Source organism: Nyctereutes procyonoides, unplaced genomic scaffold (genome assembly GCF_905146905.1).
Source record: "Nyctereutes procyonoides isolate TBG_1078 unplaced genomic scaffold, NYPRO_anot_genome, whole genome shotgun sequence".
Classification (NCBI taxonomy): Eukaryota; Metazoa; Chordata; class Mammalia; order Carnivora; family Canidae; genus Nyctereutes; species Nyctereutes procyonoides.
In genome coordinates, this window is record NW_026575031.1 from 8,913,286 (window position 1) to 8,939,723 (window position 26,438).

A 26,438-nucleotide genomic window follows, 5' to 3' on the forward strand; every position below is an offset into this window, starting at 1 on the left:
GTGCTTAATCCTGAGAGTAGAATGGGAACCCAAGTCCCAACTTCACAGAGCTAGTAGTGTCTTGGAGGGCAAACAGGAAGCTCAATTAGCAGAAACAATAAAATGTGGGAGGGTGCTGTGAATTTCAAGATGGTACAGAGCAGTGGGATGGGACTCCAACGTTTAATGGTGGGGAAAGGAAGCTTCCCCCCTCTGCTTTCCATGTCACTGGGGAGTTTGAGAGTGGAAGTCAGTCTTTTTAGAGGCTTTTTTTAGTGTAGGCAGATAGGCATGCCCTGATTGGAAACACTGTGACCACACGATCCTGAGCAGATTGCACCTATCCCAGTGCTGTACACATGGAAGATGTTCAGTACATGCTCATAGACTGAATGCTGACTTGCACCAATGAGTGGCTGCCATCCAAACTGATCTAACCCCAAAGTAATGTTAAATTTAGGAACCTCTAACAACAGCATTTATTGAGTGCTTAAGAAAATCCTGGCATCGTTTTAAATGTTTTTACATAAATTAAGTTGCTTAATTTTTACGATAACTCAATAACAGAATGGTTATCCACATACCCACTCTATAGGTGAGAAAACTGAGACTAGGAATAAAGGAAGAAGTAACCCACCTAAAGTTACCCAGGCACAGCCAGCAAGCAGCAGGTCCAAACTTTGAACCCAGGCAGTCAGCCTTCAGGCTGCCCTCCCCTAAGAGTAGTAGTAAAGGTCCTTGGGCATTAGAGGCAGGAGGATAGGTTGATGGTACCTACAAGCAGCAGCTCCAAACACAGGGCTCCTCAAAGCTGCAACCCCAGTGATCATGAGCCCAGTAGTACTCCCTATCTCAGCTGTCACTTCCCACCTTCTCTCACAGCCTCCAGCCTTGGGCTGATGAGACCAGTCACATGGTAACAGGCAGGGCTACAGTCTAGGTCAAGCCTCCATTGAGCCACGCATGGAACATCGCCATCTCCTTACCTCCCAGGTACTGGCTACCAGGGGTACAACACTAGGTGGAGGCCAGGAAGGCAGTTCCCTTCCCCAGAGCCACTTGTGATCTTCTCTAAGAGCCCTGAAACCAACTCTTTTGGAATGACATCCCCCGAGACTTGTCAACAGGCAACCCCGATTCAGTGTCCAATTCCACCTTCTGACTCAGATGCCTAATTGGCAGGCCTGCATAGTCAACTCAGGTGCACTTTTTGTAGCAAATTTGGTCCAGTATTTATTTTGGGGGTGGAGAGAGACAAGAGGTATCTAGGTCAAGTGGGCAAGAAAGAGACAGGGATTTTTCTCAACTGGGGACTCTGCTGAGTGGCATTTTCTACCCAGACAGTTCCACTGAACGCTGACACCATAACATTCTAGAAGAGATGCCAAATCCAACTGAATCATGTTCTGATACCCTAGAGTTTTAGAAAGTGAAGATCACGTTCTCAACAATGTCTAGAACATTCTCCTAGACTTCAGTATCTCACCTTCACCCTTGCTACCTTTTTTCTCAATATTGATCTCCATTGCCTTGGTGGCGATGGTTGGCAGTCTGCATACGAGCCGACTCGCCAACGCATCAGCAGTTCTTTGCTCATTATCGGTGCTCAACCTCCTCGGATATTCCCCTTTCCGTTTCCTGACAATACCAGCCCTTGACGACACCAGGGAAACGTCCCTAGCCAGGCCCTTCTTTCTCCCCTGCGCCGGCTGGCTGCACACTAGCCTCCCCTGCTGTCATGCTCATCATCTTTCTTCATGTCTATTTTTAGTGTCCCTGGCTCGGGCCTCTGAGGGCCACTGAAACACAACCCCGTCTGGCCCTGCGGCTCCCTGTGGCACGGCGGCCGCCCAAATCCTCCAGGGCTCCTTCCTCAGGACAACAGCGGACTTCGGGGGCGCTTTGGACATGGAGAGACGCTGGGTGACCATCTGATGGGCTTCAGCTTCGAATGTGGACGTGGACATTTTTCTCTCAGATGACACAGTCCCTCCAACCTCCCCTCTGCTGCGGCTTCCTCCCCTTGCAGGTAGCTGTGTCTTGTTTTCCTTGAAAACCTCTTCCTCCCCAGCTTGCCCGCCATGCCAACCGTCATCAGCGCATCGGTGGCCCCACGGACGAGGGCCGAGCCCAGGTCCCCGGGGCCAATTCCCCCCCCTGACCAAGGCAGGACCACCGAGGCCGGGGACGCGAACCCCAATGGCATCTATTCCGCCATCATCAGCCGCAATTTTCCCATCATTGGAGTGAAGGAGAAGACATTCGAGCAGCTTCATAAGAAGTGTCTGGACAAGAAGGTTCTTTATCTAGATCCTGAGTTCCCACCGGATGAGACCTCTCTCTTTTACAGCCAGAAGTTCCCCATCCAGTTCATCTGGAAGAGGCCTCCGGTGAGTAGCTTGCAGGCTTGGGCCCTACCGGCGCCCAGAGCGCGTGGGCCCCCGACGGGAAGGCCCCGGGCAGCAGCTCCGCAGGGCTCCGTCCTCCGCCGTGGCCCAGCCCATTCTCACCCTCTTGCTCTCTTTTTTCTGAAAAAACATCTTGCTTTTTATAACAATAGGGGGAACTCGGTTTAATTTGTCTTATAAAAGTAAATATCCCTTTCCCAGAACAAATCTTTGTAAGAGCCCTTCGATTTGGGGTCAAATCCTGTTGTTCTTTACTTTGTCAGTGGCCAGGACTTTCTGCCACACAGGAGCCCTGGAAAGAAGAGAGTAGCCGGCAAAGACCACCTTTTCTTGCATGAAATGTTCGGGTTAGAAGGAGAAATCCTTAGCCGTCATTTTTGTCCACATACCTCACCCCACAAATGAGAAAGACACACAGAGTGAAGTACATCCAGAGAGAGCATGACAGCTGGAATTAAAACCCTTTCTCTCTAGAAAACTCTTCCAGCCTCTGGGTTTCGTTTACAGTGATCTATCAGAAGGAAAATCCTATCCCCCTGGCTCCCTTCTCTCATCAGATCTCCTGTATGACTCTTACTCTTAATTCAAGGAATATTTATTAGGTATCTACTAGAGCCACAAAGTGGGCAATCGACTGGGGAGACAGTGGTGGATAAGAAAGACAAAAATTAGGGTGCCTGGGTGGCTCAGTTGGTTAAATGTCCAGCTCTTGATTTCAGCTCAGGTCATGGTCTCCAGGTCAGGGGATGGAGCCCTGCTTTGGGCTCCCTGCTCAACGGGAAGTCTGCTTGAGGATTCTCCCTCTCCCTTTGCCTCTCCCCCTGCTCACTCCCCACTCCAAATAAATAAATAAAAGAAAGAAAGAAAGAAAGAAAGAAAGAAAGAAAGAAAGAAAGAAAGAAAGAAAGAGAAAGAAAGAAAGAAGACAAAAATTTCTGCTCTCCTGGGGTCTAGAGTCCTGAAGGGAAAGCTGTTAAGAGAGAATGTTCAGATGCTATGGGATCCCAAGGCAAGGGGAGCTAATGCCATCCAGGGAGAGAAACCCTCCCTGAGGAGATGGTCGAAGCTGAGGCCCAGTGCTATTCATTAGCTTAGTCAAGTTACTCTGGCACCTAGTGCCATTGATTAGCCATGTTTTCTTCCTAACCTGAGATGAAATGACCAACAACTCTGATCTCACTCTGTGGATTCCCCAGGGTTCCTTTCCTCTCCTGATAGTTCTGTTGTGAGGCCTGTGATTGCCCTGAGGTCCCTCAGTTTAGAAGAAAGGACTGGCAGGAACTTCATTCTGCAGCCCAGTCGCTGCCCTGCTGCCAGAGTACTGGCTCATGTCACATCCCTGCTGAAGTATCTTCAATGACACTGCTGTCCCCTCCCCACATGCCTTCAGGATAACTACAAACTCCTCGACTGAGCTATAAGCCTTCCCAAGCTAGTCCCTGCATACCTGTCCATTTCATTTACACCCTCTCCCTCCAGACCCTGACACATTCAGCTGCTCCGTTGTTCCAAATCCTGTACTTGAAGCCTTTGCTCATGCTCTCCGTCTGGAATGACCTCCTTGTTTTTATCTGATCTGCTGTCCCTCCCACTCTCTCCACTGCTCAGTTATCACTTCCTTCAAGCATTCACACGTCTGTTCCCCATCTGCTGAGAATATAGGAACCATTCCTGGTCACCTCTGGACCCCCAGGGAAGGGCCAGATCCACTGTGGGCTCAGCTGCTGGTGGCTGAATGCAATCCCACAGTCGAGGGCATTGAGCACCAAGAGATAAGGCAGCCCAGCGCTCCAAGGTGTGGGAGATAGTTCCTAAAATCCTTTGGTTTTTTTTATTTGTTTGTTTGTTTTTAAAGTAGGCTCCATGCCCAGCGTGGAAACCAACATGGGGCTTGGACTCACAACCCTGAGATCAAGATCTGAACTTGAGATCAAGATTTGGACACTTAACCAACTGAGCCAGCCAGGCACCCTCTAAAAGCCTTTTCTAACACTACTACAGAGACCAAAAAAACTTACAAATGCTGTTTTTAGTGAAATCACTGGTGGATTTTATTTTTTTATTTTTTTAAGATTTTATTTATTTATTCATGACAGACACACAGAGAGAGAGAGGCAGAAACACAGGCAGAGGGAGAAGCAGGCTCCATGCAGGGGGCCCGACATGGGACTCGATCCCAGGTCTCCAGGATTACACCCCAGGCTAAAGGCGGCGCTAAAAGCTGGGCCACCAGGGCTGCCCTCACTGGTGGATTTTAGTCTTAAAAGCTAGACTTGGATATTAACAAAAACAATATAAGCTTCTGTATGCTCTAGCCACTATGTCAGTCCTAAAATTTATACTGTCAGTGTAACATTGGAGGCACCAGAAGCCTGTCTGTTTCAAAGTGTGCTCCCACCACCAACACCCCCTCACGTATAGGTGAAGTGATTAAGGTCCAAAAAGGGCAATCACACAAAATGATTGAAATTAAAACAGTGAAATGAATCCAGAACTTTCTGGAGTGTAAAGCAGTTCTTGGAGACATGTTTTCCATGCCTTCCAAAGATGTAGCAACCTTTGCAAGGTTTGAGCAGTCTGAAATGGAGACTGTCCTAGGAGAGGCCCTTCCTGCTTTTACTATCTGAGGCACGGACTCACTGAAAGCCAGTCTAAATGTGTCTTCATAATCAAGTTATACATATTACAATTGGATGGTGGCAGTAGTGATGGTATGATGATGATGATGATGATGATGATGATAAGAGGAGAATTATTCTAACCACGTATAATTCTAGTTATGATGCTGCACTTTCAGTCCTTTTTAAAAGAAGAGACATCCAGGCCACCTATCCAGGCACACCTGTAATCTCTTCTCACTCAGTCACCAGTGCTACCTCACTGCTTTCCCTCCTCTACTAGGGAGCTTCATGCATTGAGTCTCCAGGTCAAAATGATTCCTCTTGCCCTTTCTTCTATGATCTATTTCTAGAATCAGAAAACAAACAAACCGTGCAGCGTTTCCCAATTGTTGAGCCACATTTTCTTGATGACAGACCCCAAGACAGAAGAAAATGGTTTTTAGAAAAGGGCCTCTGGGAAACTGACTGCTATTGCCCAATTTCATCAATGAAATATTACTTTGTCAGAACGGCTAGAATAAAAAAGATGTAGAAATAACAAATGTTGGTGAGGATGTGGAGAAAAAGGAACCCTTGTGCACTGTTGGCGGGAATGTAAATTGGTGCAGCCACTGTGGAAAACACTTTTGTCCAAAGAAAACAAACACGCTAATTTGAAAAGATATGTGCACCCCTATGTTTACTGCAGCCTTATATACAATAGCCAAATTATGGAAACAACCCAAGTATACACACACACACACACACACACATACTGGACTATTACTTGTCCATAAAAAAGAATGGAATCGGGATCCCTGGGTGGCGCAGCGGTTTGGCACCTGCCTTTGGCCCAGGGCTCGATCCTGGAGACCCGGGATCGAATCCCGCGTCGGGCTCCCGGTGCATGGAGCCTGCTTCTCCCTCTGCCTGTGTCTCTGCCTCTCTCTCACTGTGTGCCTATCATAAATAAATAAATAAATAAATAAATAAATATAAATAAATAAATAAATGGAATCTTGCCATTTGCTACAACATGGATGGCTCTAGAGAGTATAATGCTAAGTGAAACAAGTCAGACAGAGAAAGACAAATACCAAATGATTTCCCTCAAATGTGAAATCTAAGAAACAAAACAAATGAACAAATAAACAAAGAGACACATAAAAATGCTCTTCAATACAGAGATCATACTGGTGCTTACCAGAAGGGAAGTGGTTTGGGGGATGGGTAAAATAGATAAAGGAGATCAAGAGGTAAAGACTTCCAGTTATAAAATAAATAAGTGATGGAGATGAAAAGTACAACATAGGGGATATAGTCAATAAGATTGTAATAATGTTGTTTGGTGACAGATGGTGACTACGCTTAATGAGGTGAACACTGAGTAATGTATAGAATTGTTGAATCATTATGTTGTGCACCTGAAACCCAGTATAACCCTGTATGTTAATTATACTTCAATAAAAAGAAAAAATCCAAAATAATAATAGTAAGTAGGACCGCCTTGGCTGGTTCAGTTAAAAGAGTAAGCCGTTCTTAATTTTGGGGTCATGAGTTTGAGGCCCATTTGGGTGTAGAGATTACTTACATAAAAATTTTAACATAGTATTAATAAATAAATCATTACATTTTTCAGGTTAGGTCTTGTTACTACTACAAAATTATCTTTGATTTTTTTAAAGATTTTTATTTATTTTTTCATGAGAGACACACACACACAGAGAGAGAGAGAGAGGCAGAGACACAGGCAGAGGGAGAAGCAGGCTCCCCCCAGGGATCCTGATGTGGAACTTGATCCCCAGACCCCAGGATCATGACCTGAGCCAAAGGCAGATGCTCAACCACTGAGCCGCCCAGGTGTCCCTTATCCTTGATGTTTTTTTACAGATATATCACCAAGTATGCTTAACAAAATATGAATGCTTAATATGGCATTAAAGACTCTGGCTTTTCTCTTCATGAGGAAAACTCATAAAGAAAAATTAGGAAGATCCTTTTAATTTCAGAAAGAATCATGTCTCTCTGGGGTGGGCATGATTGTTGTTTAGTTGGGGGGGGAAATGCTAGTTTATTTACAATAGGGAGGGAGCCAGAATAGAAACCAGAGTGGGGTGGGAAGAAGCAACAGGGCAAGAGACCATATATACCAGTGTCATCCCCCCACTTGACCTAATGCCCAAAGACATCTTTACTCATGAACTTGTAAAATGCCTGAGGCAAGTAAAAAGTAACTTTTTTGGTAAAGCAGGGAAGTTAGTGTCTTCAGTTACACAGACAGGATGAGCCAGCACACCCAGAAGCCAGGGTGTGGAAAGCACAGTAGTGGGGAAAGAAAGAGGTATACAGAAGCATGCTGCCAGAAACCCACTGAATATCACAGGGGAGGGGAGGAGGCTCTGTCCTCTCAGAGGCTATGAGGTGGCAGTTCCAGATCTCTTAGTAACTGTGAGGCCCCCACTAACACCTGGAGTGTGCCCTGCTTAAGAGAAGCTGACACATGGTGCAGCCACGGAGCTTACTCAAAAAGTTAAAAATAGAACTACCCTATGATCCAACAATCGCATTACTGAATATTTACCCAAAGTATACAAAAACACGAATTCAAAGGTATTATATGTACCCCTATATTTATAACAGCATTATTTATAATATCCAAGAAATGGAAGCAGCGCGAGTGTCCATAGATGAATGGATAAATAAAATGTGACATATCTATTATATATATATATATATTATATATATAATATATATATTATATATATAATAATGAAATATTATTCAGCCACAAATAGAATGAAGTCTTTCAATTTGCAATGACATGGATGGAGTTAGAGAGTATATGCTAAGCAAAATATATCAGAGAAGGACAAATACCATCTGATTTCACTCATGTGTGGAATTTAAGAAACAAATCAGCAAATGGGCAAAAGAGAAAGAGACAAATTAAGAAACAAATTTTATTTTATTTTATTTTTTTTTTGAAAAACCGACAGCAACCAGGAGTTCAGCTTTTTATTGAGCAGCTTATAAAAGTTTAGTCAAAGAGACCAAAGCCCATGTCATCATCAGACTCCTCAGATTCTTCTTTCTTGGCTTCCACTTTTTTCTCCTCAGCTGGGGCAGCACCGGTGGAAGGAGCAGGACCTCCTGCTGGCGCAGCACCAGCTGCTGGCGCAGGTCCACCAGCTCCTACATTGCAGATGAGGCTCCCAATGTTCACGTTGGCCAGGGCCTTTGCAAACAAACCCGGCCAGAAAGGCTCAACATTCACACCCGCTGCTTTAATGAGGGCATTGATCTTATCCTCCGTGACCGTCACCTCGTCGTCGTGCAGGATGAGGGCCGAGTAGATGCAGGCGAGCTCCGAGACGGAGGCCATGGCGAGGGCGCGTGCCGAGCGCGGTGCTAGTCGCCGGCTGAAGTGAGGGCCTCACCCCAACGCGGCCTTAGCTTCCTCGGAAGGACCGAGCACCTTAGCGGCAGCTGAGGAAAGGAAACAAATTTTAAATAATAAAAAACAAATAGGTGGTACCAGAGGGGAGGGAGGATGCATGAACTAGGTGATGCAGATTAAGGAGGGCACTTGTGATGAGCACCAGGTGATATATGGAAATGTTGAATCACTATATTGTACACCTAAAACTAATATTACACTGTATTTTAACTGGAATTAAAATAAAAAATTCAAAAGCCAAAACAAAAAAATAAAGAGAAGCTGACACTTGCTTTACCATTTTCATCCCAACTTCACATCTAAGTAATTATCATCACAACTTTCAGAAGTTTATTATATTCCCCAGAACACCAGAAAGACAGTATTGAAGCTGCTATCAAAAACTCTTATAATTTTTAGGATTGTTTGAGATATTTGAGAATTTCTTTCAGCCATTCCAGAGAGATGGGTTTCTTTCCTGAATTTAAGGTTTTGAAGGGAAAACAGATGCTCTCTGCCCCTTTGATAACCTGCCTATATTAGTACCTCTCACGGTCTGGAAGTTCATCCTTATTTCTGGCCAGAACTCTTATGGCCACAAATTTTCTACCTTATCCCTAGTCTGATTCAGAAGACAGTGAAATAGAGTCAGCAGATTTCCTGTACATAGTAATTCTCCCTGTTTGTGAATAATCTCATCCTTCCTTAATTTAGGTGCTTCAGATAAAATAGTCATAAATCTCCTCTAACTTCACCCTATAAGTGTGGTTTTTTTCCAACACGGGCAATGCCAGTGCTATGATCTGTAAACAGCTGATCCTTGTTTTTTGTGGATTCTGTATTTGTAAATTCACCTACTCACTAAAATTTATTTGTAACCCCAAATTCAACATCCATGGTGCTTCTGTGGTCATTTTCACACATATTTAGGGCAGTGAAAAATTTGAGTCGCCTCCCACGCACACATTCCTAGATGAAATCAGTGTGACACTCAGCTTTCTCATCTTAGCTCTCACACTGTAAACAGGTGTTCATAGTCTACATAGCGCCTTGTTTTTCACATTTTGCACTGCCTTTTTTTTTTAAAGATATATTTATTAGAGAGAGAGTGTGCATGAGCACACAGAGGCAAAGGGAGAGGGAGAAGGAGACTCCTCACTGAGCAGGGAGCCCAGTGTGAGGCTCTCTCCCGGGACCCCAGGATCATGACCTGAGCTGAAGGCAGACACTTCACTGACTGAGCCACCCAAGTGCCCCAGGTTTTTGCACTTTTGTTGGTGATTTCTCCATTTATAATGTGAAGTGCTGTCTCGTGTTCCTAAGTGCAAGAAGGCCGGAGTGTGCCCTAGGGAGAAAATACATATATTAGGTAAGTATGTGCCTGAATTTTGGTGCTATTGGCTGTGAGTTCAAAGTTAATAACTCAATAAAATATATTAACTAAGGTATCCTTGGTATCTTTAAACACAAACACACTTAAGAGTGTGTTTTGATCAGTTGATAAAAATGTGACTGGAGACAGAAATCTAATCTTGTATTTCCTCCAAGAGCAATGGTTTATTTTTTTGGTTTTTGAAAGACTTTATTTATTCATGAGAGACAGAGGAGAGAGAGAGAGAGAGAGAGGCAGAGACACAGGCAGAAGGAGAAGCAGGCTCCATCCCAAGACACCAGGATCACACCCCACGCCAAAGGCAGACACTCAACCGCTGAGCCACCAGGCACCCCAGAGCAATGGTTTAATATTCACCAATTCAGCATTCACAGCAACTTTATAGAATATAACTACCACAAATACCAAGAATCAACTAATTCCTATGTTCTCTGTATTCTTAAATATCTCAGCTTAAAACAATTGAGGGTATGATTGGCAGGAAACATTGCACCATATTTTAATCCATTACAGTCACGATTTTTTTGATGTTCAAATTGTCCCTTCTTTGGACAATGGGAGGCCCCTACAAGTTGCCTGTATTATTTGATGTGACCCCATTAATCTTCAAAGCTTCCTTGTTTCCTGGCCACAGCAAAATGTCCCAGGCTCGTCTTGTACATTTCTTCCCCCAAACCTGGAATGAATCATTTTTTCAAGTAGCCTGGTTCCTCTTAGCCTGGAACAAAGCTAATGGAAAGAGGTGAAATGTGGAGGAGAGAGGACCACAACTTCCCAAGGACCCAGTGCTGGGCCACTGCATCAGTACTCCGAAGTTGGAAGCTTCCTGACAACCAGTGGGGACAGTAGAGGTCTCTTGCTCTCACAGCCCCTTCCACGTGCCCATCGCCTCCATCAGTAACATTCTTCCCTGTGTATCTTCCCAGCCAGGGCTGGCTCATGTTACTCAACTCTGAAAAGACGAAGTTCTAGGTTGGCATAAAAGAAAAGCTACTCCCTGCCAGTGTGGAATGAGAGGAAAGAAACAGAACTATAGGAAGACCCAGGCTGTGTGCAGTGAGCCCTCTGTTCCCAGGGCTAAGGTCCCAGTCACCGGCTATGGGGCTTTTTCTCCCAGGGATTTTTGTCTTTCCTGAACCCAGCTCTGCAGGAGATCTGCTTGTAATCTGATTTAGAGTGTACTCTTCTGGCAGGCAGTTTAGAGAGAAGTGTGATCACTGGGCTAGCCACAAAGGGGACATCCTGCAGAGTGGTTAAGAAAACTAAATTTAGAACCAAACAGACCTGGTCTGGACCCTGGCTGACTTTGCCACTAACAAGTCACATAAATTGAATGTTTCAAAGTTTAGATTAGGGGTACCTTGGTGGTACAGTTGTTTGGGCATCAGACTCTTGGTTTTGGCCCAGGTGTAATCTCAGGGTCGTGGAATCAAGTCCCACATGGGGCTCTGAGCTCAGTGTGGGGTCTGCTTAAAAGACTCTCTCCCTCTCCTGCTGCTCCTTCCCCCTCAAGTAAATAAATAAATCTTTTTTAAAAAGTTTAAATTAATAAATACCCTTAAGATGCCTGGGTGACTCAATCAGTTAAGCATTTGACTCTTGATCTCAGCTCAGGTCATGATCTCAAGGTTGTGAGTTCAAGCCCCACGTTGGGCTCCATGCTGGGAGTGGAGCTTACTTAAACAAAAACCCTTAAGAGAATGAAAAAGACAACTCATTAAGTGGGAGAAGATATTTGTAACACATCTAATCAATAAACAATCAATATCCAAAGATGCCTACAATTCAAGTTAAAAAAGACAAACTCAAAAGAAAAATTAGCAAAAGATAGGTATTTTGTGGACAGCAAATAACAAAAGATCCAGAAATACATAAATGTATGAAAGACATTCTGCCTATAATGGACACAGTGATATTGTCATCATGTAGCTGTTCTGAGCTAGCACCCTTAAACTCCTAGCTCAAAGAAAGGTAGCGATTACTATGACCAGAGACAGCAAAGGACAAGTGCATAACACAGTGATGAAGTGCACAGTCTTTAAAGCCAGACAAGCTTGACTGGAATCCAGACTCCACTTCTTAACCAGGTGACCTCGGGCAGGTTACTGACTATTTTCACTTCTCAGTTTCCTTATCTGTGAAAAGAATATGAAAAACCTTACTTTCATAAAGTTGTTGTAAGGATTAAATGATATGTTGTAAATGACATACTGAGCACAATGAGTCAACAAATAATGATGATGGTAAGTCAAAGACAAAATGAGGTACCCCACTGAGAGACAGTCCTCTTTCGAGTCCATAGTCTTAATGGTGCCATAGTAGTATGGGGTGCGAGAGGCAAATTCTGGTGAAAGGAAAAATTCAATAATTAGGACTGCCTTTCCTTATATTCCACAAGACAGCAGCTTCTCCTGAGTGTCATGATAGGGATAGAGCTCTAAACATTACAGCAAAAAAGCTGAAATAGCTCATCAGTAAAATGCTGCAAATGGGAGGGGCAGGGACAGAAATAGCCAAGAAATGTATGAAAAGATGCATTTCCCTGAATTATGAATGAGGCAGAGCATCTTTTCAACATTCATGTATCTTTTTTTTCATTCATGTGTTCCTTGACCATTTGTTGTTATCCCACTGTCCATGAAACACCTGTCTTTTCTAGTTTTTTCTATTGAGTTTGTCTTGTTCAACTTGAATTGTAGGCATGTTTGGATACTGATTGTTTATTGGCTAGATGTGCTATGAATATTTTCTTGGGGTGCCTGGGTGGCTCAGTCAGTTAATCATCTGCCTCAGCTCAGGTCATGAACTCAGGGTCCTGAGATTGAGCCCCACATTAGGCTTCCTGCCCAGCGGAGAGTCTGCTTCTCCCTCTGCCCCTCCTGCTTGTGCACTCTCTCTTTCTCAAATAAATAAATAAATAAATAAATAAAATCTTTTAAAATTTTTTCTCCTATTTTGTGGCTTGCCTTTTCACTCTTTTAAGGGTTTTCTTAGTTTAAAAATTCTTAATTAAAAGCCCTTAATTAAAAGCTCTAAGTTAATGCTTTATTTTTTTTCTCTATAGCTTATGTTTTTTGTTATGTTAAGAAAGTTTTTCCTAGGACACCTGGGTGACTCCATCAGTTAAGCTTCCAACGCTTGACTTTGGCTCAGGTCATGATCTCAGGATCGTGCAATTGTGCTCCACACTGGGCTCTGCTCTGGGTGTGGAGCCTGCTTAAGATTCTCTCTCTCTTTCTGCCCCGCCTCCATCTAAAAAATTTTACAAAGTATTTTTTTTTTCTTTCTACTAGTTCAGAAGTTATAGACTATTTCTGTTTTTTCAGTGGTTGCCCTAAATAATTAACATACATTTCATCTTGACAAAGCCTGAAATTGATCAATAGCTTTATTTTCCTTAGAAATAGTATGGGACCATAACGCACTTTGACTCCAAGCACTCCTCTCCCAACTAATCTGCTATTGTTGCTCATGATTTTAGTTCTATATTGATTTTTCAAACAACAGATAGAAAATATCATAATTTTTAAAAGTCGATAGGTTGACTTTACACATGTTTACCAATTTCTTTTTTTTACTGTTCCTTGTGAGTCTTGGACTTTTCATTCTAGAATAATTTTGCTTTTTCCTAAAGGACCTTGTTTAGAAATTTCTTTAGAAACTTAGGTCTATTTGTTGTAAGCATTCTCAATTTTTATTTGTACAAAATTTGCTCTCACTCATGAAATAGTCTTCCTGGATAATCAGTCACAGGTTGATTCTCATTAATATCTTCTGGCTTCCATTTTTGTTGAAATCAGCAGTCATTCTAATTGGTGTCCCTTAATAGACCATCTGCCTTTTCTTTCTGACTGCTTTTTAAAAGATTTTATTTATTTATTTATTTATTAATGAGAGACACACAGAGAGAGGCAGAGACACAGGCAGAGGGAGAAGCAGGCTCCCCGCAGGAAGCTTGATGTGGGACTCAATCCCAGTACCTCAGGATCTCGCCCTGAGGACCTGAGCGGAAGGCAGATGCTCAGCCACTTAGCCACCCAGGCCACCCCTCTGATTGCTTTTAAGATCTCTCTATCTATGGTATTCTGAAATATCACTATGATTTGTCTCAACATATGTTTCTGTACATCTTTCCTGCTTAAAATTCAGTGGGATTCCTGAATCTGAAGATTGGAGTCATTGATTGATCCTAGAAAATGTCTTAGAATATTAGTTCTTTTCATATTTTCTATTATCTTCCTCTGGAACTCCAATTAGATATATGCTGAACTTATTAGCTCTATCCCACATGTATCTTAACCTTTTTTCTCTTTCTTTTTTTAAAATTTCCCATCTCTTTGATTCCCTGTGTGATATCCTAGGTGATTTCTTCTGATCTCCCTCCAGTTCATCAACGCTCACTTCAACATCACCTAATCCATTATTAAATTATTTAATTTCAATATGTGAAACTTAATTGGATTCTGGTTCCCAAAAAAGCAGCTATAGGGGCATCTGGGTGGCTCAGTCAGTTAGCGCCTGCCTTCAGTTCAGGTCATGATCTTGGGGTCCTGGGATCAAGCCTGTGTGTGGCTTCCTGCAAATTGGGAAGTCTGCTCTCCCTCTCCCTCTGCCCCTCCCCCCACTTCCACTCATGCTCTCCCACTTTCTCTTTCTCTAAAATAAATAAAGTATTTTAAAAATATATTTTAACTCAACTATTTAACATACAGTGTATTATTAGTTTAATTTATTTTTTAAATTTTTTTATTGGAGTTCAATTTGCCAACATATAGCATATCACCCAGTGCTCACCCCTGTCAAGTGCCCGCCTCAGTGCCCACCACCCAGTCACCTCAACCCCCTGCTCACCTCCCCTTCCACTACCCATTGTTCGTTTCTCAGAGTTAGGTATCTCTCATGTTCCGTCACCCCCACTGATAATTTCACTCATTTTCTCTCCTTTCCCCTTAATTCCCTTTCACTATTTTTTATATTCCCCAAATGAATGAGACCATATACTGTTTATCCTTCTCCGACTGACTTAACTTCACTCAGCATAATGCCCTCCGGTTCCATCCACGTCAAAGCAAATGGCGGATATTTGTCGTTTCTAATGGCTGAGGAATATTCCATTGTATACACAGACCACATCTTCTTTATCCATTCATCTTTCAATGGATGGATTTTCCAGGTTTCTTCCACAGTTTGGCTATTTTGGACATTGCTGCGATAAACATTGGGGTGCAGGTGTTCCGGCACTTCACTGCATCTGTATCTTTGGGGTAAATCCCCAGTAGTGCAGTTGCTGGGTCATAGGGTAGCTCTATATTTTAACTCTTTGAGTAACAACATTTGTGGTTTCCTGCCTTGTTAATTTTCCCCATTCTCTGGTGTGAGGTGGTATCTCATTGTGGTTTTGATTTGTATTTCCCTGATGGCAAGGGATGCGGAGAATTTTCTCATGTGCTTGTTGGCCATGTCTATGTCTTCCTCTGTGAAACTTCTGTTCATGTCTTTTGCCGATTTCATGACCGGATTGTTTGTTTCTTTGCTGTTGAGTTTAATAAGCTATTTATAGATCTTGGATGCTAGCCCTTTATCTGATACGTCATTTGCAAATGTCTGAGTCAGAGTGAGGGTGGCATCAAGTGAGCAAGGTAGAGCTGGGTTCAGAAGACGGCTCTGCAAAGGCCAGGGAGCAAATGGCTGGAGCCACATATGCCACGGAGGGGCACAAGTGACACAGACGCCCCACCATGCTGGCCTGGTCCCAGGCTCAGTCATCTCTGTGACCTGGCTGGCTCCTCTCCATAACCCATCCTTCCTGGGCCTTGCGCTGGAGGAGGAGAACAGGGGCCAGATCTCCTGAGGGCTGGGGTCTGATGGCCTCTTTCCAGGGATTGAGGTTTGAGATTTCAGCTCCCCACCTCATCCCTTATGCTTTGGGGTCCTCCTGGGTCCTGAACTCACCAGAACTCTCCATCTTCAGTGACCTGGTGCTGCAGACGGGCCTTCTCAGCTTTGTCCACAAAGCTCCAGTCCTTCCAACTGGAGAGAAAATGGAGGAATTATGGAAGGAAGAAGGGGAGGCCTGATGTAGGTTGGGACAGGGGAAATATGAAAAAGTTGAAAGAGAAGCCCACCTCCAAGTTGTAGCAAGCACAAAGCATTGAAGTGGAAATCTGATTCGATCCCCTCAGTGTAAAACCCAAGAATGCCTTCCCACCATCCACAGGAGGAAGGCCTTAAGTGGGTTTGTAAGGGCTCAATCCTTCTCTGGCTGATCTTTTTTTTTTTTTTTATATATATCATTCCTCATACTTTAAAGGTTAAGAGTTGAATTCCCTTTAGTTTAGATTTTATTTTTAAAGTAGGCTTCATGCCCAGCATGGAGCCCAAAGTGGGGCCTAAATTTACAACTCTGCAATTAAGACCCCAGCAGAGATGAAGAGTCAGACATCTAACCAACTGAGCCCCCAACTCTGACCCCGGCGGCCCTCCGGATTCCATGAAATAATACCAGTACTAGCTGTGTAGCGTTGGGCATGTCACTTAACCTCTCAGCGTCTGTTTTCCCAACTGCAGAAGGAGAATGAGTATCATCATCTACTTATAGGGCTGCAATGAGCAATGAATGAAATAACACATGCAAAACTTTTAGACCAGCGCCTGCCATCTCATAAGTAGCTGTTTGAGTTACTAAGGAAAACACCAAGCATGTAAACATTTCTCTTCTCCTGCCACCCCAGGAAATAGCCTCGCTTTGTGTTTCTAAAGGCTGGCTGGTTTTCCACACTCTCCTCAAGAGGGAGGAAATAAAGTACATTTGGGGTTCAGATACACTGGAGAATAAAGCTAAACTGGATTGTCCCTGGCAAGGTAAGAGATTGAGGAAGGGCTTGGGGTCACGGAATGCTTGAAGGGAAATGGAGGTTCCGGAGAGCAGAAGGAGGGACCCGGTGCGGGGAGGGTGGTCTCCTTGAATGACCCAGAGATGAGCCCCATCAGCAGCCCCTGTGATGGAGGCATTGGCCGGATGTGGGTTAAGGCTGGACACCAAACTATGGTTCTGGAGAACACAGTGAGGGTCCCTGTGGGTGGCCTGGGCCAGCAGACAATCGATGTGCCCCAAAGACCTTCCTTGAGCAGACAGCCTGTGTCACGTGCTGCTCTCTTGGGCAACCTTTCCCCACTCTTCCCATCCCACCCAAACTAGGTGACCTTTACAATAGCATTTTTCTTAATTATTAGTTATTGTTGTTGTTCTTCTTCCCACTAGGAATTTGAAGTCTATAGGAGCATGGCCTGTGTCTCTCTGTTCATTTTTTTTTAATTTAAATTCAATTAATCAACACATAATATATCATTAGTGTCAGTTGTAGTTTTCAATAATTTATCAGTTGCAACACCCAGTGTTCATTACATCATGTGCTCTCCTAATGCCCATCACCCAGTTACCCCATTCCCCCACCGCTCACTCCTCCAGCAACCCTCAGTTTATTTCCTATGATAAAGAGACTCATGGTTTGTCTCCCTCTCTATTTTGTCTTTATTTTTTTCCTCTCTTCCTCTATGATTCTCTGTTTTGTTTAATAAATTCCACATAAGAGTGAGATCATATTATAATTGTCTTTCTCTAATTGACATATTTCGCTTAGCATAAAATCTTCTAATTCCATTCATATTGTTGCAAATGGTAAGATTTCATTTTTTTTTATTGCTGAGTGGTATTCCATTGTATATACATACCATATCTTTATTCATTCGTCTGTCGATGGACATCTGGGTTTTTTCCATGGTTTGCATATTGTGGACATTGCTGCTACAAGCATTGGGGTACAGAACCCCCTTCGGATCACTACATTTGTATCTTTGGGACAAATCCTTTGTAATGCAATTGCTGAGTCATAGGGTAGCTCTATTTTCAACTTTTTGAGGAACCTCCCTGTTTTCTAGAGTGGCTGTACCAACTTGCATTCCCATCAACAGTGTAAGAGGGTCCCCCTTTTTCTGCATCCTTGCCAACATCTATTGTTTCCTGAGTTGTTAATTTTAGCCACTCTGACTGATGTGAGGTGGTTTCTCGTTGTGGTTTTGATTTGTATTTCCCGATGCCAAGTGATGTTGAACATTTTTTCATGTGTCTGTTGTCCATCTGTATGTCTTCTTTGGAGAAATATCAGTTCATGTCTTCTGCCCATTTCTTGATTTGATGATTTGTTTTAGGGTGTTGAGTTTGATAAGTTCTTTATAGGTTTTGGGTACTAGTCCTTTATCTGATAAGATATTTACAAATATCTTCTCCCATTCTGTTGGTTGTCTTTTGGTTTTGTCGACTGTTTCCTTTGCTGTGCAGAAGCTTTTTATCTTGATGAAATTCATTTTTGCCTTTGTTTCCCTTGCCTTTGGAGATATGTCTAGCAAGAAGTTGCTGCAGCCAAGGTCATAGAGGTTGCTGCCTGTGTTCTCCTCTAGGACTTTGATGGATTCCTGTCTCACAGTTAGGTCTTTCATACTTTTTAGTCTACTTTTGTGTATGGTGTAAGGAAATGGTCCAGTTTTATTCTTCTGCACGTGGCTGTCCAATTTTCCCAACACTGTTTGTTGAAGAGTCTATCTTTTCCATTGGATATTCTTTCCTGCTTTGTCAAAGATTAGTTGACCATAGAGTGAAGGATCCATTTTGGGGTTCTCTATTCTGTTCCATTGATCTATGTATCTGTTTTTGTGCCAATACCATACTGTTTTAATGATTACAGTTTTGTAATACAGCTTAAAGTCTGGTATTTATTTGGCGATAAATAAAATCATTTTAAAAAGAGCAGCTATAAAAGACATCTGGGGAATAACTGAAGAAATTAGCATATGGATATAGATCTTGGAAAATAGTTAATTTTATTTTTTTAAGATTTATTTATTTATTTATTTATTTATTTATTTATTTATTTATTTATTTATGATAGACATAGAGAGAGAGAGAGAGAGAGGCAGAGACACAGGCAGAGGAATAAGCAGGCTCCATGCCGGGACCCCGGCCCGGGACTCGATCCCGGAACTCCAAGATCGCGCCCCGGGCCAAAGGCAGGCGCTAAACCGCTGAGCTACCCAGGGATCCCCAATAGTTAATTTTCTTAGTGATAATGGCATTATAGTCAGTAGGAATGTGCTCTTGTTCTTAGGAGATGCCTGCTGTATCCTAAGTATACTTGCAAATATTTAGGTGTGAAGTGTCATGATACTGGCAACATTCTTTCAAATGCTTTAGCAAAAAAAAGAAAGAGAAAGAAAGAAAGAAAGAAAGAAAGAAAGAAAGAAAGAAAGAAAGAAAGAAAGAGAGAGAGAAAGAAGGAAGGAAGAAGAAAGAAAGAAAGAGAGAAGAAGGAAGGAAGAAAGAAAGAAAGAAAGAAAGAAAGAAAGAAAGAAAGAAAGAAAGAAAAGAGTTCTATATATACATGTACAGATAGATATAACAAAGATGACAAAATGTTAACAATTGTTGAATCTGGATGTAAGCTATATGAATGTGCATTCTGTAAATTTTTCTCAGGGCACCTGGGTGGCTCAGGGATTGAATGTCTGCCTTTGGCTTGAGTCTTGATCCCAGGATCCTGCAATCGAGTCTCACATCAGGCTCCCCGCAGGAAGCCTGCTTCTCCTTCTGCCTATGTCTCTGCCTCTGTGTCTCTCACGAATAAGTAAATAAAATCTTTTAAAAAACCCTTTTCCCTAAGTATGAAAATTTTCATAATATAAATAATACAATATAAAGTAGAAAACTATGAGAGTAGAAATTTAAATTTTTTAGAATAAATTTTTAATAGCAGGATGAAAATATAAAATCAATGAAATCTAGAATGTAGAACAAACAAAAATAAGAAAATATAATAAAATTAGAGGAAGTTTAATATATGATTTTTAAAAGTTTCAAAAAAAGAAAGAAAGGAAAAGAAGGAAGGAAATAATTGAAAGGGAGAAAAATATCAAAGAAATAATATAATAATATTCCAGAACTGAGGGCAAAAGTCTATATTGAAAGAAGTGCTCAGCACAAAGAATTAAAAAAATAAACTCATACTAAGGCACATAAATGTGGCTTTTGGAAGTGGGGGCAAGAGGAATAAGAGGGAAGGGTAGAAAACCCTACAAGATTTCAGGGGGAAAAGATAGGTCACATACAAAGGAATGTTCATCAAAATTACACCATACTTCTCAACAACACCAGATACAAGAAGCAATGAAACCATGACTTAAAAATTCTGAAGGAAAATGCTTTTCAACTTAAAATACCTAGCCAAATTCTTAATCATGTGCAAAAGTAGAAAACAAAATTAGCTGGACAAGGACTCAGGTGATTTACCACCCAGGCACCCTTTCTTAGGAAGCTGCAAGTTGTTTGCCAATACAGTCAAGGAGCAAACCAAAGAAGAGTTAAGATCTGGGAAATGGAATTCTGCCCAGAAAGGCACAGTCCGTCCCAAGTCACCACTCCTAACCTGGAGGATGGCCAGTCCAGTCTGTATGGGAGAACAAGGCTGCAGAGAAAGGCCTTTGGGGGTAGAGCAACAGAACCACTACGTTATCTGATTAGTTTAAGTTTTTGGAAAAACTACTACTGAGGAAAAACATTGATAGATTCATAGAAAATCAGAAAATTATAAAGAATAAGAGAAAATAAGCATTTAAACAGAAAGGAAATGTAATATAGCTTAGCACTTAGCTAAGAAGTGAATAGTCACCTAATCATACTCATGTAAATATTGGATTTTAATTTTACCAAAATTTATAACATAACTATTTGGGGAAGATGTTCGGCAAAGCATGATGTGAAAAGTCTAAATCTCATTTGCCAAAAGGAACTCTGCTGATACTTTCTAAAAATGATAAATCAGAGTTGCGTGAGTGGCTCAATCAGTTGAGCCTCTGACTCTTGGTTTTCAGTTGGGTCATGATCTCAGGGTCCTGAAATCAAGGCTCACATCAGGCCCTGCACTCAGCATGGAGTCTTCTTGGGACTCTCCCTTCCTCTCCCTCGGCCCCTCTCCACTGTGCTCTCACTGTCTCTCAAATAAAGAAATCTTAAAAAAAAAAAAAGATAAAAGAGAGATGATGATGAAAGCCTAGACTCTCAGAAAATAATAATAATAAATTAAAAAGTAATAATATAAGGATATTATTTAGAAATATTGAGGTGAATACCAGAAGACATTGCTAAAAGAATTAAAAGTGGGGACATCTGGGTGGCTCAGGTAGTTAAGCATCTGACTCTTGATTTCAGTTCAGGGTCGTGAGATCAAGCCCCAGGTCAGGCTCTGCACTGGGCACAGAGTCTGCTTAAGATTCCCTCCTTCTCCCTCTGCCCCTGCCCCCACTCTCTCTCTAAATTAATTAATTAATTAAATCTTTAAAAAAATAATTAAAAGTGGCTGTCTCTGTAGATGTATTTGCAGGGCAAGAGACTGCTATTTGTCTATGTACCTTTCATATTGTTTGATTTTTTTAAAAACTTTGTTCATGGGTAAATGTAACAAAAATATACTTATCTCTTATAAGAACTTATCTCAAAAATTATATTGAGCTATTATGGTACTCTGCAATGCTAATGTCATGGATTCAAACCCTAGTGGACTTAAGAATCGCCTGGGATGCTTCTTCAAACTGAAGAGTTCCAGACCCTTTCCAAAAATATTTGAATCCTTAGGTCTAGGATGAATCCTGGGAATCTGCATTTTAAATGCGCATCCCAGGTGATTGTGATGCAGGTCTTCCAAAGACCACACTTGGAGGAGCCTCTAATAGATGCAGGCCAGGAAGAGTCAGTGCCTGGAAAGAAGCACTATTCCCCTAGTGGGCAGGCTGCCAGGCCCAAGGGTCCACCTGCATCAGCTCTCAGCTCTCGAAGTGTGGTGAGACTTTGAAAGTGCTAGGCTTTCTTGTGAATGTAATTCTGACACATATTTATCCTTCCCTCTCCGCCCACATTCTCTGCCCCAAAGGTCCTAAGTTTGTATCTGTGGTTGTCTGTCTGTTGCCACAGGGCCTACTCTAACAGGGGCTTGCATTTGAGGTCGATTTACCTACCCTCCACAGATTAGAGTCCCTGAATGGCCAGTCAAGGTCTTTGGGGGGGGTTGGGGCAGGGACATCAGGAGAATGAAGGCTTCATTAACCTCAGACAATGGCTTGGAGCAGATTCCTTCTATGCATTCAGCAGCCTGTATAGGATTAGTGTATACAGCATGTTTCGAAGGCCCCATGCTATATCCCATTGGCCGCCAGTGTCAAAGGCATGAATGCCTTTTGCTGAGGCAGGGTAAGCCTCTCGGGAACTATATTTTTTCTTTTTAAAGAAAGAATCGCAGCAAGGCTGATGGAAGTACCCTAAAGGTCTACACGCCATTGTGGACTGTCCTGGGGCTGTCCCTGGCTCTCTCGCTCCCCTTGCTGGCTCCCTCTCTGACTGGCATGGTGTTGCCCCTTGACCGTGGGCTCAGGGGCCTCTAGCCAAAGCTGCTGACTCTGACCACGGCCTCTCTCTGGGCTGTGTTCATTTGCATCGCACTGCTGAGGGTGGAGGAGCTATATAGGCTCCGGCCCATTCAGGAGAGGATTAGGACTGACTGAGGGTGCAGTGGGAGAGAGGCCGCAGTGAAGGCCCAGCTTCACTCCCCGAGCGGTCACCATGCCCTACCTGCTGCCAGGATTCTTCTGTGACCGCGTGATTCGGGAGAGGGACAGGAGAAATGGAGAGGGCACCGTCACACAGCCCCTCAAGTTTGAGGGGCAGGATTTTGTTGTTCTCCGACGACGGTGTCTAGCTCAGAAGTGCCTCTTTGAAGACCGTGTGTTTCCAGCAGGTGTTCAGGCCCTGGGCTCCCATGAGCTGAGCCAGAAAACCAAGATGAAGGCCATCACGTGGAAAAGGCCAAAGGTAGGGATGGGAGGGACAGGGCTTCTAGAGGCAGTAGTTGGGGACAGGAGGTCAAGTGGTTCAGAGCCTGAAGCCATGACCCGAGCAAGTGGTTTACCCCTTGTGCCCATGTGCCCCCAGGAATACCTTTCTGCTTGCTCCTGAAAGGAGCTATTCTTTTCTATTCCTGAACTAGAGGTTATTATTACCCACTAGAGATCTCTGAGCCTGTAAATATTTTTGAGAGAGCTAATGCGCTGCTGGGATTCATAGTAAGATGGTAAAGCATAATTGATGATCAAGTCTACTTGGAAGATGGTGAACAGTTAAGAAACAGGAGGCTGTGGGTGGCTGGAGACACCTTGTGAACCGTCCTCCTTGGGCTGGTTCGTCAGGGATGTGCCGCTTCCATTTAAACAGAAAGGTCTGAGCCAACCAGCCAGACTTCTTGCGATGCAATGTGGTACATCCACATTTAGGATTGTGTGTTTTCTTGGAGAACTGACTCCTTTATAATTACGTGATGCAAATCTTTAATATTCTCTGTTATGCAGTCTTCCTTGTCTGAAATTAGTACAACTACTCCAGCTTTCCTTTGATCAGTCTTAGCATAGTATATCCTCTAGCTACCCCAGCCTTTATGTTTAAAGTGAATTTCTTGTAGATGACATATAGTCGGGTCTCTTTTTTTATCTGAGCTCACAATCTCTATCTTTTAATTGGTATATTTAGACCATTCACGTTTAAGTGATTAAGATATAGCTGGATTCCTATCTACTGTGTTTATTTATTTTTTCTTTTTTCTTTTTTTTTTAAATTTGTATTTATTTATGATAGTCACAGAGAGAGAGAGAGAGAGGCAGAGACATAGGCAGAGGGAGAAGCAGGCTCCATGCACCGGGAGCCCGATGTGGGATTCGATCCCGGGTCTCCAGGATCGCGCCCTGGGCCAAAGGCAGGCGCCAAACCGCTGCGCCACCCAGGGATCCCCTATCTACTGTGTTTATAACTGTTTTCTATTTGTTGCAATTGTTCTTTGCTTCTCTTCTCTTCTCTTTTCTGCCTTTTCTAGTAATTTAATATTTTATATGATTCCATTTTATCTCCTTTCTTAAGTGTATCAATTATATTTATTTTAATGTTAATGGTTATGCTCCAGTTTCCAACATATGTTTATTTTTTTTTATTTTTATTTTTTTTCCCTTTTGCCATCCCCTTTATTGCTCCCCTTTCTAGGGGTCATTAGCATCTTTTTGAGAACAACTTTTCCGTGCGAGAGAGAGAGAGAGGAAGAGACATAGGCAGAAGGAGAAGCAGGCTCCATGCACCAGGAGCCCGATGTGGGATTCGATCCCGGGTCTCCAGGATCGCGCCCTGGGCCGAAGGCAGGCGCCAAACCGCTGCGCCACCCAGGGATCCCCCAACATATGTTTACAACTAATCTAATTCCACCTTCAAATTACACCATGCCATTATTTATGTAGTTTAAAACTTTATAATAGAAAATGCTCAGTAACTCCCTGGCTTCCCTTGATTCATTTCACCTGTGCACATGCTATCATTACTCAACACCTTGTTATTATTATTACCTTAAAGTTTTGTTTTAGATTAATAAGAAAAATATAAGTTTTATTCTACCTTCATTTATTCCTTTTCTGATGCTCTTCTTTTCTTTATGTAGGTCCAGGTTTCTGACCTCTATCATTTTGCTTCTCCCTGAAGTACTTCTTTTAACATTTCTTGCAAGGCAAGTCTGTTGGCAATGAATTCTCTCTGGTTTTATTTGTCTGAGAAAGTCTTTCTTTCTCCTTCAGTTTTGAAAGACAACCGCTTGCATATAGAATTTGAGTTTTGTGGGTTTTTCTTTCCTCATTTAAATATTTCAATCCAGGGGCACCTGGGTGGCTCAGTTGGGGTAAACATGCTATTCTTGATCTCAGCTCAGGTCTTTTTTTTTTTTTTTTTTGAAGATTTTATTTATTTATTCATTAGAAGCAAAGAGAGAGGCAGAAACATAGGCAGAGGGAGAAGCAGGCTCCATGCAGGGAGCCCAATGCAGGACTCCAGGATCATGACCTGAGCCGAAGACAGACACGCAACCACTGAGCCACCCAGGAGCCCCTCAGCTTAGGTCTTGATCTCAGGATCATGAGTTTAAGCTCCAGAGTGGAGCCTACTTACTTACTTCCTTAATTATTTCAATCCAGTCTTTCCTGCTTGCATGGCTTCCAAAGAGTCTGCTGTAATTATTTTCTTTGCTCCTCTATAGAAAAGGTATTTTTCCCCTCTTGGCTTCTTTCAAGATTTTTCTCTCTTTGGTTATCTACAGTATGCGTATGATAGGCCTAAGTGTAGTTTTGTGTTGTTGTATTCTGTTGGTACTTATGTTGTTTTATCTTCTTTGAGCTTCCTGGATCTGTGGTTTGGTATATGTTATTAATTTTGGAAAGTTCTTTTTTTTTTTTTAGATTTTATTTATTTATTCATGAGAGACACAAAGAGAGGCAGAGACATAGGCAGAGGGAGGAGAAGCAGGCTCCATGCAGGAGCCCAATATGGGACTTGATCCGGGAACTCTAGGATCACATCCCGAGTCGAAGGCAGACGCTCAACCTCTGAGCCACCCAGATGTCCCAATTTTTGAAAGTTCTTGGCCATTATTACTTCAACTATTTCTTCTGCTCTGCTGTCTCTTTTCCTCTGGTATTCCAATTATGCATATGTTACACTTTTGAAATTACCCCACAGTTCTGGGATGTTCTGCTCTGGCATTTTGGTTTGAGGTTTGTTTGTTTGTTTTTTTCATTATTTTTTCCCTTTGCATTTCACTTTGGGAAGTTCCTCTTATCCGGCCTTCTGTCTCACTGCTTTTTCCCATTGTCTTTACCCAGTTTATGGATGGGCCTGTCAAATATATGTCATAGTGTTTTTTATTGATGTCATTTTCTTTTGATTCTTTCTTAGTGTTTCCATCTCCCTGCTTATATTACCCATCTTTTCTTGCACATTATCTCCTTTTTCCATTAGACTCCTTGATGCATTCATCATAGTTATTAATATTCCTGACTGATAATTTTGACAACTGTGTCATATCTGAACCTAGTTGTGATGCTTGCTTTCTTTCCAGACTTTTTTTTTATTTTTCATTTTTTATTTTTTATTTTGCCTTTTGGGTTCCTTTGTAATTTTTTGCTGAAAGCCAGACATGTTGTTTTGGATAATGAGAACACAGATGGATAAGCCTTTGGCATGAGGATTTATGTTAGGTTCACTAGGAGTTGTGCGGTGTTTAATGCTGCCTATAGCCAGATATCAGAGGCTTCAAATTCCTCTAGTATTTTTGTTTTGCCCCTCTCTCCACCCTCCTCTTGCCTTTGGGCTTTCCTAAATATTCCCCCTAAGTATTTGTACCTTGAAGCTCTTTAGCTGTAAGTGGCTGTTATAACACTGAAGCCCTGTTGACAGTGTTAAGGTGGGAAGGGAGGCATTCCATAATCTCATGATTTAATCTTTGTCTTTAATGGGCCTATGTAACCTTTATACACATTTCCCTATTGGTATAGCATTTTTTTCCCCCTTCTTAGGTGAGAAAGGAAGGCTGGAGGTGGTTTGAGAGGGTATAACGCCCTTCTCCCAACTTAGGTACAACTCTAGAAAAGCTTTTCTAGAGGTGGATCTTTCTTAGATCTTCACCTTTAGAATTTGGTGGGATATTTGGAGGTAAAAACCATGG

General features: G+C 42.5%; 3 protein-coding genes across 7 annotated transcripts in view; 2 read left to right on the top strand and 1 right to left on the bottom strand.

The window, feature by feature from the left end:
- Positions 1-1,869, top strand: part of GANC (glucosidase alpha, neutral C) — a 78,049-nt gene extending 76,180 nt beyond the window's left edge. The window contains exon 25 of the mRNA XM_055316721.1: positions 1,751-1,869. Within this exon, the coding sequence (XP_055172696.1) occupies positions 1,751-1,782 (32 nt within the window). The 3' untranslated portion in view covers positions 1,783-1,869. The remainder of the gene's footprint in view (positions 1-1,750) is intronic.
- A 170-nt stretch (positions 1,870-2,039) lies between these two features.
- CAPN3 (calpain 3) overlaps positions 2,040-26,438 on the top strand; it is a 55,272-nt gene continuing 30,873 nt past the window's right edge. For all 5 annotated transcript variants that reach the window (XM_055316725.1, XM_055316726.1, XM_055316727.1 and 2 more), the window contains exon 1: positions 2,040-2,369. In XM_055316725.1, the coding sequence (XP_055172700.1) occupies positions 2,061-2,369 (309 nt within the window). In that variant the 5' untranslated portion in view covers positions 2,040-2,060. The remainder of the gene's footprint in view (positions 2,370-26,438) is intronic.
- LOC129504164 (60S acidic ribosomal protein P1-like) lies at positions 7,988-8,495 on the bottom strand. Its single transcript, XM_055316733.1, has one exon. The coding sequence runs from the start codon at positions 8,367-8,369 to the stop codon at positions 8,025-8,027; it is 345 nt and encodes a 114-aa protein (XP_055172708.1). The 5' UTR covers positions 8,370-8,495; the 3' UTR covers positions 7,988-8,024.